This window comes from Drosophila kikkawai, chromosome 3R (genome assembly GCF_030179895.1).
Source record: "Drosophila kikkawai strain 14028-0561.14 chromosome 3R, DkikHiC1v2, whole genome shotgun sequence".
In the NCBI taxonomy this organism is placed as follows: Eukaryota; Metazoa; Arthropoda; class Insecta; order Diptera; family Drosophilidae; genus Drosophila; species Drosophila kikkawai.
The window spans coordinates 31,185,753-31,198,164 of record NC_091731.1 but is presented as its reverse complement, the minus strand read 5'-3'; the positions used below and the strand labels follow the sequence as shown (position 1 = coordinate 31,198,164).

The 12,412-nt window shown below is 38.4% G+C and overlaps 3 protein-coding genes across 3 annotated transcripts; all 3 read left to right on the top strand.

Annotated features, from left to right (window-relative positions):
• The first annotated feature begins 3,397 nt into the window (after nucleotides 1-3,397).
• Phyhd1 (Phytanoyl-CoA dioxygenase domain containing 1) lies at nucleotides 3,398-6,763 on the top strand. Its single transcript, XM_017171357.2, has 3 exons — nucleotides 3,398-3,592; nucleotides 5,724-6,381; nucleotides 6,440-6,763. Exons 1-3 carry the CDS (start codon nucleotides 3,569-3,571, stop codon nucleotides 6,622-6,624), a joined length of 867 nt encoding a protein of 288 aa, XP_017026846.1. The 5' UTR covers nucleotides 3,398-3,568; the 3' UTR covers nucleotides 6,625-6,763.
• Nucleotides 6,764-7,008: 245 nt separating this feature from the next.
• Nucleotides 7,009-9,063, top strand: LOC108077830 (aminoacylase-1B). Its single transcript, XM_017171356.3, has 6 exons — nucleotides 7,009-7,344; nucleotides 7,581-7,925; nucleotides 7,987-8,133; nucleotides 8,199-8,482; nucleotides 8,547-8,680; nucleotides 8,746-9,063. The coding sequence occupies exons 1-6, from the start codon at nucleotides 7,257-7,259 to the stop codon at nucleotides 8,948-8,950; spliced, it is 1,203 nt and encodes a 400-aa protein (XP_017026845.1). The 5' UTR covers nucleotides 7,009-7,256; the 3' UTR covers nucleotides 8,951-9,063.
• A 312-nt stretch (nucleotides 9,064-9,375) lies between these two features.
• LOC108077622 (aminoacylase-1-like) lies at nucleotides 9,376-11,082 on the top strand. The gene is made up of 6 exons (XM_017171030.3): nucleotides 9,376-9,481; nucleotides 9,541-9,885; nucleotides 9,942-10,088; nucleotides 10,145-10,428; nucleotides 10,483-10,622; nucleotides 10,688-11,082. The coding sequence occupies exons 1-6, from the start codon at nucleotides 9,391-9,393 to the stop codon at nucleotides 10,890-10,892; spliced, it is 1,212 nt and encodes a 403-aa protein (XP_017026519.1). The 5' UTR covers nucleotides 9,376-9,390; the 3' UTR covers nucleotides 10,893-11,082.
• Nucleotides 11,083-12,412: the final 1,330 nt, after the last annotated feature.

The window sequence follows — 12,412 nt, the reverse complement described above, 5'->3', positions numbered from 1 at the left end:
CGAAATAAAATTATAAAAAAACACACAATGTGAAGTGAACAAAGCCAAGCTGAATTTGTTATCAGTTTGTTTGTTTTGTCAGGCCAATCGCGTGCCTCAAATGTTAATTAATTTAATTAGTCGCGCACTCAAGTCAACAAGAAGAACCAAGAGATGACCTTGGCCGGCAGATCGTTGGTTGGAGGATGGCTAGCTGTTGATGGGGGAGGGTGCTGGAGTGGGAGCCGCAGCCGAAGACGGAGCCCCTTGGCTGCACATTGTTTATGACTTGATTGTTCACCTGCGAACACCTTGCTGCCCCCTTCCCACCTGAACACCTCACGCCCCCATCTCCTGCGTCTTCTTCTTCGGCGCCTCAAGGTCACCGCGAATCTTGATGATGTGGACTTGGTTGTGAATGTGGATGTGGATGCCGATGCCTCTCTGCAATGGTTTCTAATTTGAATTTTACAACATGCACTTACTTTTATGCTTTGTATTTGCAAGTGCACTGGGAAAAAAAACGTAAAAGAAATTGGTTATAAATTTGAACAATATTTTCCGACTAAAAATATAGTTTTTGTTTATTAATAATTCATTTTACGAAGATTTAAATATGTTTATAAACCTAAGCAAGACGTATATTAGTTTTTAACATCATATAAAATTTTTTTTATGATTAATAAGAATTATTATTTAATATAAATAAATTTTTAAGATAAATTCTTAAACGCATTTTTTCCATATCAACCTCATTAATAACTAACCTCTATTTTATTTTATATGAAACACAAACCCCTTAATATTCCTTATCAAGTTCAATGATTTTCCTCAACATATAATGCTTCTTCACCAATTTCTCTCTGTGTAATTTGCTTGTATTTGTCTGCCTTATTTATGGCCGACGGTCGTGTAATTAATCTTGTGTGAAGCTGCAATAAATGCGAATCCGAATGCGACTGCAGCATCAAAAGTTAGTACTCGGTACTAAGTCAAAGCCACATGCCATTTGTTTTCGCTGGCTGGCATAAATTTCCTGCATGCTTATTTATCATTTTGCCATTTTCATTTGGCGACTCTTTATGGCATTTGCTTTGGTTGTTAGTCAGTTACTTGGTTACTTGGTTACCAGTCGCTGCCTTTGGGTTAGTGGGATGATGATGAATGCCGAATGGCCGGGTCGAGGAGGTGCAGTCAAAAAGTGGCACTTAAGGCCTTTGTTTGTGCATATGCTGACTGTCGGGCTCAGGCACAGCATTGAAGAGGTGTAAATATTTGTGTATTTACATTGCGGCCAACAAGATCGGAATTAAGTTGTCAAGGAAATTTATAGCAAAATCAATAATCATTGAGGCTTGAAACTATACTTATGAGAAAATCAAATAAGGAAGCATATTTGCATTTCTCAGTCAGCTGAAACTTGTATTATTTAAGTTACTAAAGGGGGTTATAGTGCCAAAATTATTGGTTTACAAAATATGTTTTACTATTGAACATTTTTAAAAATTTTAACATTTATAAATGTATGTTGACATTAAATAAATACATAAAATAAAAGTCTCCCTTAGCCCAAAGTAATTCGTTTGATATTAATCTAGAAATTAATAATAAATACATTAGATAGAAATATTTATTAAATGACCTCCGATAAGACATAAAAAATATATAAACGAACAAATTAAAGTCAATACTTGTATTTCAATTAAATCTTAAATAAATGCTTATTCTGTTATCTTTTAGTTAAATTTAAGTTAATTTCTACAATAATTTGATTAATCTTTCGCAATAACTTTTAAACCTACACACTTAATTGGCTGACTAAAGTAAGTTAGCTTCCGAAAACTAAGTAATTACATTAAAATTATAAATTAGCCTAGACTCCCAGCTTTGTTGAGGCATCTGCAATTAGCCGCAGAGCAACAATAGTTTTGCATACATTTCTTGCGCAGCGTGAAAAGCTGGTGAGGCAATCGTAGTTACAAAAGTCCAACGAAGAAAAAAATACAAACGAATAGCGGCCCACGCACAGACGGTAATTAACTGACACACAGACGGTCTTAAATACACTGGGAGAAATATTAGCTACCTTAAATAAAGTACAGGAAATGTTAGGAAGACATATACTATTAAATAAAATATTTGGCTATTTTTGAACTATTTGAAAAAGTTAGTTTTTCTTTTCAACATGGAAAGAAAGACTTGCCTGTTAATGCTGATTAAGAATATATTTAATTTATAAGGTCGGAAATAGCTCTTTCATTGATTTTTCCAGCTTCTGACTAAATTTATAAGACTTTTGCAAATTAAATTTAATACAAATATTTCAACACCCCAAATTGCAATAATTTTATGTTTTTATAAAATATTTTACTTACTGTATTTCTTAGTGTATATTTTACCATATTCAAGTCAATTTTGTATCTTAAATTCTTCCAAGTGTATTGGGAAATTCACAGAAGTGCATCTATGCATATGACCAAATCATGCTCAGTGAAAATACCAGACATATGTACATATGTACATATCTGCATATGTTTGTGAATAAACAAAAAGTTGCAGACATATGGGAAGAAGACCCCCCGACTGATGATCAGTGATCAAAGCCGGCACACGTGTCCCTAGAGTAAAAGATACAATGGAAAAAGTGCGGGCCAGAGTTGATATACAATTCATTTAAAGACCAGAATTTACCAGAAGAGTAAATTGTGCCAGCGCAGTGGACAAACTAAAGTCATATTTATTTATCAAAGTCAATGGCTAGACTGGCACACATTAAGGCTGATAAAGAAACAAACTAACTCAAGAAATATGAATAAAACCAGCAGAGCAGAGAAGCTACACGCGCTGAACGTTAACAGAGCAGTTCGCTGTTAGCTAACAGCGTGAGAGCGAGGAATTGCGCGAGAGATAGCATACACAGAAAGAAATGTGTTGGTAAAACTTACAAAAAAAATATCTTAAAAAAAATTATATAGAAAAAATAAAATAGTGAATAGTTGTAATAATACATATAATAATAATTAAGATATGGGGAAAAAATGAATGTTTTATATATCAACAATATTTATATAAATAGGGCCACTTAATAAATTATAACACAGCCATTTAAAATTAATTACATAATTTTCAAGACATGTAAAAAGTTCATAGGAAAAATTATAATATTTATTTAGTACATTTTACTACAAGGGAAAATAACTTTAATTATATTTTTCGTTATTTAATATTTAAAATATAAACAAAACGTTGTACCAATTAATTTCTCCGAGTGTATGTTTATATAGAATATGTAACGGTTAAGCGTCGCGTGGGAGCTCTCTTTCCCTTTCGATCGCCCTCTCCCGCTCTGACTTCCGCCTGATATTTTCAAGCGTTTTTCAAAAATTTCTCTACCGATCAGTTTCAAAAGACACGCCAAACAGTGTGAAACGTTCTCTCGATCGCTGCGGAATAAAATCGTTCTATAACACAGCAAGCAGCCAAACAAAGTTCGACAGATCGCCTTTTTCAAATCGAAAATAAAAGTAGAATTTTATTAATTAGTTTCCAAAACTCAAAAGAACAACAGACCCACACACACACAGCCAAGATGCACAGCAAATTGTTGGACGAGGTGGGTACTATTCGATCGATCGATTGATCGCTCCATTGATCGGCTTTTGGCCTCTTTACGTGAATCTATTTCGGAATTATGGTATTATTTATTGGTAGCACTCTTAGTTAGTCATCCGGATCCTGGTATGGGATGAGTTGTGCCGCAGTGTCATCGGTTTATTTACAACCAACGGAATCATAAACATTTCGTTGGCTCGGAAAACTCAACTGCGGAAAAGCATTTCTTTTGTTTTGCAGCAGACAAAGCAGCAAAGAAGCTTCGCCGATTGAGGAAATGTTTTTGGATTCCGTAGACTTTTGACCAAATTGGTTAAACAATAAACAGAATAAGAACTCCAATTACCAGACTTGTTTCTGGACGGAGTGTGGGGCTCATAATAGTGATTTACAGTCACAAAATGTGGCTTAATTATGGTCTAGACTCGTTGGTTGACCAACTGGTTTTTGTCAAGAGGCAGCCGCTAGTTTTAAATTAAATATTCAGACTGTGCATAAAATGAATGGAAATTTCTTATCGAACGAGAAACTAAGGAGCTGATGAAGTTTGTGATTAAATAATTTAAACTGAAGAAAACTCTGGAAATTTGAAGGGGTGTCTTTAATTTAAAAATATTTAAAAAAAATATAAAAAATATTATTCATAAAAAATGTTAAATATTATTAGTATATCTAGGAATATGGAATATAGTTGTGTATATTTCTCGAAGATGCTACCTTAAATTGGTTCAATTGGTTCAGTGTTTTAAACATTTTAATTTAATAAACATTCCAGTTCTTTGTGCCAAGCCCAAGTTCTAGTTCAACAAAGCTGTGATTTAACAAACGGATTACGAAATTAATGCAAAACAGGCAAACAGCGCAAACAAGCGGCTTTATCAAATTGAAAGCGATTACAAAATCAGCTGGCACAGCATGTTATGACACATGCGAGTACTCGTAGCATACTACGTGATGAATGCAGTGGCTGACCCTCTGGGGTAATTTTCCATGCACACGCCTCTTGTAATGGCATAAGACACACTCGCGCACACACACACATAAGTCTTAACAAGACACCCTACTTGTGTGGGGTGGGCACCCACGGCGTATGATGTATTTGTAGGCGATCTCTTAGCGACAGATCGACAGCTGACCCGATCCACTCCTCCCCCAAAAGAAAATCTTCAATCAGTTCAGGTGTGCTCGTTCGGGACTCGTTTGCTCGTGGGTTTTGGGCCTTTGAGTCACGGCGACTATTTTTACTCTCGCTTTTCATTTTTAAATCTTCTCGCTCAAGCAATTTAAATTTATTTAATTTAACCACACACCAAAGAACTAGAGAGTCAGCGGGAGAGTGAGGGAGAGCACCCACAACAAAGATGATATATATAATTATCTTTTGTTTACCAAACCGAAATCGTATTGCCCTTTTGTCAGGAAATGAATAATTCTTGGGGATTAATCAACAATCAATATTTGGCCTAAATATTAAGGCATTTGAGGGTATTTTGTTATAGCCTATTTGGCCATTATGCTCTGCTAGAAAAGTGAAAACAACAAAGTGTACAAATTTTCAATTTTTTCGTTGAGTGATTTCAATGAATGAGCACGGTTCTCGGTTTTTGTCAGAAAGAATTAACGTTTTGACGTGCACAGGAATTTGTTAATTAGCAAAAATTTGAAAAGGTGAACAAAGAGCACAGGTACACTGGGGAAAAATAGTTATAAAAAAGAAGAAATTAAGGAAGTGGTTTCTAGATATTTACTAATATTTTTTTATATTATTAGCATCTAAAAACACTTTTTTTCTTAACCAGTTTATATTTTGAATATTACTTTTATTTAAGCATCACTTCACAGTTGCCATTTATTCCGGGCAGTAAATGCCCATTTACCTCATTTTTCCAGAGTGCATTTTCTATCAACCAAATACCAAATACCCCTAGACCTCATAATTATTAGCTCGTGCCCATTACATAGCCGGTCAATTAGTGCGATAACATACCCATAGTCACCGATTGTAAAGTCCGAGTCCGGCTGGACAATGTCTGTCCGGAGATCCGCCAGACCAGACGGCGCAGGCGATAAGCTTCCACTCACAGATTAAATAATGAATTAACAGAGACCTTCACCCGCTTCCCTACTTCCAGCTGAATGAGAACGGCTACATAGTCATCGAGGACTTCCTTACCCCCGAGGAAGTGGATTCCCTGTTCCAGGCTGGACGAGCTCTGTGCCTGGAGGCGCCACAGACCAACCGAAAGATCTTCAGTACCATTAAGGCTGAGGATGCCCAGGGCAAGGAGCTGTACTTTATGGAGTCGGGCGACAAGGTGCGGTACTTCTTCGAGAAGGGAGCCGTGGGTGAGGAGGGTCAGCTGCTTGTGGATCCCATGATTGCCCTCAACAAAGTGGGCCATGCCCTGCACGTGGAGCATCCCGTCTTCAATGCCATAACCTTCAGCAACAGGGTTCGCGAGATCTGCTGGCAGCTGAACTACAACCGTCCTGCCGTCTGCCAGAGCATGTACATCTACAAGAACCCGGGTGTGGGCGGGGAGGTGACCCCGCACCAGGACTCGTGGTTCCTGCACACCGATCCCAACTCGGCGGTGGGCTTCTGGCTGGCCCTCGAGGACTGCACTCTGCAGAATGGCTGTCTGCAGTTCATCAAGGGATCGCACAAGAGCGGCGTACACAGGAGGTACCTTCGCAATCCGGACAAGGAGGCCACCGAACTGATGGTCTACGACCGGGCGGCGCCCATCTATCCGCAGTCCAGCTTTACTCCAATGCAAGTCAGCAAGGGTGAGTTAAAGAAGGAGCTTTATAAGTTATTATTTATTAATATATTTCCCATTTCCAGGAACCTGCATCCTCATCCATGGCAATGTCGTCCACAAAAGCGAGCCAAATCGCTCCCAAAAGAGCCGCCACGCCTACACCTTCCACGTGATCGAGACTGAGAACAACGTCAAGTATTCGGAGGACAACTGGCTGCAGGCGCCGAAGGACAAGCCATTCCCCGTCCTGTTCGAGCGCAAGGATTGAGGCAGCCCGTCGTGACTCGTGTTTCGGTATTTTCGCATATAAGTTTCTAGTGAATCCCTAAGTTCTGATGTACATACACGCCACGATGTATGGATGTAATTGTAAATGTAACAAATAAATGAAGTATGTATATTTTGTATTCGCATTCGAAGTTGCACTCTAGCTTTAGAGATCATGGTTCACGTGAACGACACAGATAATGCAAGCTAATGACCCACCTTAGAATACATTTATAAACGAATTTTCAACGATAACGGCGAGGGGACAAGCCTCACCGTGTGCCTACAGAGGGCCCTCAATAACCGCAATACTTCATGATGTTATTAAATTGAAACTGTCCCCTGAATAACCACTGTATAACCCACTCCATGGCAAGTAATCCCCCCAGCGACATTGGTGTAAACTCGTTTGCCACCATCCAAAATTCTCGCTCATGCTCAATTTGATAAAATTATCAGTAGCGCGCGTTGGCGTTACGATCGTGGAGAGATAAGTCTATTACTGGACTGCTGGCGGTAGGGCACGGCAAATGGAGATGGAAGTGACACTAGCTAACACAAGTCAGTGCGCCGTCAGCTCTCGATCAAAGCGGATCGTAGGCTATATTATAGTATCCAGTGGGTTCCAGCAAAATGGCCAGCAAATGGGAATCGGATGAGGAGATCCAGTACTTCCGCGAGTATCTGCGCATCCCCAGTGTTCATCCCAATCCGGATTACGGTTAGTATCTGTTAGATAGGAGATGGATTTTAGTTTATTCTTTGTAGAAATTATTTGACAACAAAATCAGATATGTCTTTTTGAAAACATTTTCTGATTTTTTTTTTTTATTAACGAATATTGAAGGTCTTGGTTTATATTTCCAACAGAATGTGTAAACACCAGATAAGATTACACTTAAATATGAGTTTGTTTTAATAATATATAATGATGATAATCTATGATAACCTCTCCAGAACCATGCTTGGATTTTCTCAAACGTCAAGCTAAACAACTGGAACTGCCCCTCGAGGTCTACTATCCAGCGAATGAACAGAATCCCGTGGTGGTTTTGACCTGGGAGGGTCTCGAGCCGGAGTTACCCAGCATTTTACTCAACTCCCACATGGATGTGGTGCCCGTGTTCCCTGAAAACTGGACACATCCTCCCTTTGGAGCAGATATCGATGAGGAGGGTCGCATTTTTGCCAGAGGAACACAGGATATGAAGTGTGTGGGTATGCAGTATCTGGCAGCTTTAAGGGCTCTAAAAAGGAATGGTGCCAGATTCAAGAGAACTATCCACATATCCTTTGTGGCGGGTAAGTGTCACAGGATTCTTTATTCACCATAAACATTTATTCTAAAAAATATCTCATTCAGATGAGGAAATGGGCGGAAGACATGGAATGCGACCATTTGTGCATACTGAGGATTTCCGTAAACTGAATGTGGGTTTTGGCATGGATGAGGGTTTGGCATCACCCTCCGAGGAGTTTCCTGTTTTCTATGCAGAGCGTTCTGTGTGGCGTGGGTTAAATAATCTTAAAAAGTTATAAATATTTATATTAATTATATATAACTATCACTTATAGGTGTCTATTTCCATATCAGTGGCACTGCCGGCCATGGCTCGCTTCTGCTGCCCAATACCGCAGGAGAAAAACTCAATTACATAGTTGGCAAGATGATGGGCTTCCGGAAACTGCAGGTCCAGAGGCTGCAGAATAATCCTGAACTGGTTATAGGGGATGTGACCACCATTAACTTGACCCGCGTTGATGGCGGAGTTCAGAGCAATGTGGTGCCCCCTTTGCTGACTGTGTGCTTTGATTGTCGACTAGCCTTGGATGTGGATCATCAGGAATTTGAGGCGAATGTGGGTTAATCTGATATATGAGACTTATTTCTATATATCTCTATATTTTTCTGTTTTCCCACAGCTCCACAAATGGTGTGATGATGTGGGTGGTGGCATAGAGATCACCTATGAGCAAAAACAACCCAGAGTTTTGCCCACTGCCATCGATGACAGTAATCCCTTTTGGTTAGCTTTCAAGGAAGCCACCGATGAGCTGTAAGTACTCTCTACTATGATATTTAGCAGATATCTTGTTTATTTTCAAATTTCCTATCTTTCAGGGGACTTTCCATCAAGCCTGAAATTTTTACTGGCGGCACTGACAGCAGATATATTCGTCAAGTTGGGATTCCTGCCTTGGGATTTTCACCCATGAATAACACTCCCGTGCTTCTCCATGATCACGATGAATTCATTACGGCGGATACATATCTCAGAGGAGTGCAGATATATCAGAAAATTATCAGCAATGTGGCAAATGTTTAGGTGTCTTTTTATTAATGGTTCTTTAATTGTTTGTTTATGCTTAATTAAATGCGATTATTACTTGATATTGTTACAGTAAATGAAGGTATAAAATAAATGCTTTTTAAACGATATTGACTATATCCTATTTTAAGATAAGTACTGTAAAGTTCTGAGGTCATAAAGAAGGTCATGAGCAAACACTTAGTTAATCTTGCCAGTCTTCTGTGGTTTTCGGAGTTTTTCATGATAACTTTTATAATATGAATAAAAGCGTTCATGACTTGATTAAAATGAGATGTCTTGTCAAACCTTTCCCAGCAGCTATCGCTTGTGTTTACGATCGAAATGCCTTGAGATAAAACCTTTGTCTGCTGATAAACAAAGTAAAGATATAGAATATATTCAGTAGTCTGCCTGGGTTTAAATTTAGTTTTGACCGAACCTCTGAAAGCCACACAATGAGCGCCAAGAACTGGGAAACCAATGCGGAGATTCAGTACTTTCGGGAGTATCTGAGGATACCAAGTGTGCATCCAGAACCGGATTACAGTGGGTATTTAACCAAATTAAAATTTAATTTTTTTAATAAATTATATCCTATATTTTAGAACCCTGCATTGAGTTCCTAAAACGACAGGCTGAAGGCTTGAATCTGCCCATCAAGGTTTTCTATCCACTCAATGAGCAGAATCCCGTGGTGGTTTTGACCTGGGAGGGTCTCGAGCCGGAGTTACCCAGCATTTTGCTTAACTCCCACATGGATGTGGTGCCCGTATTTCCCGAAAACTGGACGCATCCTCCATTCGGAGCAGATATTGATGAAGAGGGTCGAATTTTCGCCAGGGGAGCGCAGGATATGAAGTGTGTGGGAATGCAATATCTGGCAGCTATAAGAGCTTTGAAAAAGAGTGGCTTAAGGTTGAAGAGAACCATTCACATATCCTTTGTGCCAGGTAAGAGGAATTAATATACTCTAGATAATATTAAAGCAAATACTTGGACATTTTAGATGAAGAAGTTGGCGGAAGAAACGGAATGCAACCCTTTGTGAAGTCCGAGGAATTTAGGTCCCTCAACATTGGGTTTAGCTTGGACGAAGGAATAGCTTCACCCACCGCCGAGTTTCCTGTTTTTTATGCCGAGCGAACAGTAAAACGTAAGTAGAATTAAAAGTCTATAGTTCTCAGTACTAATTCGAGTCCCCCTCACCAGGTTTATTTTTCAAAATCAGCGGATCCGCCGGACATGGTTTGCTCTTGATGCCAAATACCGCAGGGGAAAAGTTGAGCTATATAATAAGCAAGATGATGGAACTCAGGGCTGTTCAGGTGCAACGCTTGAAGGACAATCCCAAGCTGCAGATTGGCGATGTGACCACCATTAATCTGACCACCGTAAACGGTGGAGTCCAGAGCAATGTGGTGCCGCCCTATATGACCGCCACCTTTGATTGCCGTCTTTCCTTGGACACGGATATCGTCGAGTTCGAGGCTAATGTGGGTCTGAGTTTAACCCTTATTCTTTACGTATAATAAACCTCTTCTTGGCAGCTCCACAAATGGTGTGCAGAGGCTGGCGGGGATATTGAGTTTGAGTTCGGATCGCAGTGGCACAAAGGACACATTCCACCAACGGCCACGGACGCTTCTAATCCTTTTTGGCTGGCTTTCAAGAGTGCCACGGATGAGCTGTGGGTTTTGGTTTTGACTTGTTTTAAAGGCAATTTTTAGTTATTTATTATGATTATTTTTTCAGGGGTCTGTCGATCAACCTGCAAGTATTCCCCGGCGGCACAGATAGTCGCTACATCCGCCATGCGGGCATTCCAGCCCTGGGCTTCTCTCCCATGAACCACACTCCGGTTTTGCTGCATGATCACGACGAGTTTTTACTGGCGGAAACCTATTTGAAGGGCGTGCAGATATATCAGAAAATAATTTTCAGTGTAGCTAATGCTTGAAAATGAAAGGTCCAACCTCGACGAACTTAAAATACAGAAAAATATTCCATGAGTAGAACTTCTCTAAAACATCTCGCAGAATAGTTTGATCATCCATTGCAGTTTGTGGTTCTCTTTGTTTGTCTTCTATTCGCGATGTTAGATAAATAAATTGTCTTCAACAAAATAAAATAAGATAAAATTGTAAAAATTTTACTGCCAACATTTTCTGCATTTGCATTTGTAATTTAAATTTCGCATGCTAATTGACAATTAGCAGTCGGATTTATTAATCTAATAAAAGTTGGCTAAGAAAAGCTTTTTCGAATTTGAAATTAACGTTTTTTTTTCACTTTAATTTAAATGTAAATTTTGTATTTTTTACATCGACTATAAGAAGAGCACGGACAACAACCCCAATCACAGACTTAAACCAGAGTGGTGATTTGCTGCGACGTATCCAAGTTTCGTACTTGTTTCACCAATAAATATTTCACCAACAATTTTTTGTTCAATTTGTTATTAAATTAAGAAAAACAAATAAAAATGATTTCCTTTAGATAAATTTATAAAAAATTCAGAGCCCCTCCGATGACCTTGTGTTCGATCGATCTACAGGTTATGAAGACACCATGTCGGAGCCAAAAGAAAATAGCAACAAAATAGTTACTCTGTGTAACGTAATTAAAATAAAATCGAATATATTATAATTGTTTAATTTTCTTATAAATTCCTTTTTTTAGGAAAGGCCTTAGTAATGGAAGCCCCAGCAGAGCCGGCCTAAGCCAATGATCTGCTTACGCAGATGGTCCGGGACCTGGAGAAAAAGGTGTTGGAATCCACACAAAAGGAGTTGGTATCCACACAAAAGGATCAGGACCAAGGCACACAAAGTCTACATAAACACAGAAAATTAAAAAAATATAAAATATATAAAAATAAATAAAAATATAAATTATGCTTTTACCCGGAAAGTTTATAATAAATTAGATAATCAATTAAATAAATAGAAATGAAAATAAACCTTAAAAAATAAATGTAATTTTAGAAATGATTTCCTTTAAATAAATTAAGAAAAAATAACACAAACACTCGTAGGAATCGATCCCAGAAGACCACTAGCAGGTAAGTGGAAGATATGGCAAACACTTAAAAAAAAAAAATTAATAAAAAAAAAGCTATGCTTTTAACTGAAAAGGTTATAAAAAATAAATTACAAAATTAAATGAAGAGGAGATGCTTACATCTTGCTGCCCCAAAACAGAATGAAATAGTAGAATATATATTTATTATTACGGGACTTGCAAATTTGACAAGTTGTCACAATTTGTCACGGATTGCTAGGATCCATAATTTTCTCATTTTATTTTACTACTGAAAATCTTATAAAAATATGTTAAAGTCACAACAAGTCACACAAGTTAATTATTAAGAATTTTAATTTAGAAAACGATCTTAATGTAAGACCATTTCCCTTAAAGATCAACTCTCTTCAGTTGTAGCAGTCCCAGGTGGAATAAGCGGGGGCTTATGCGATCGAA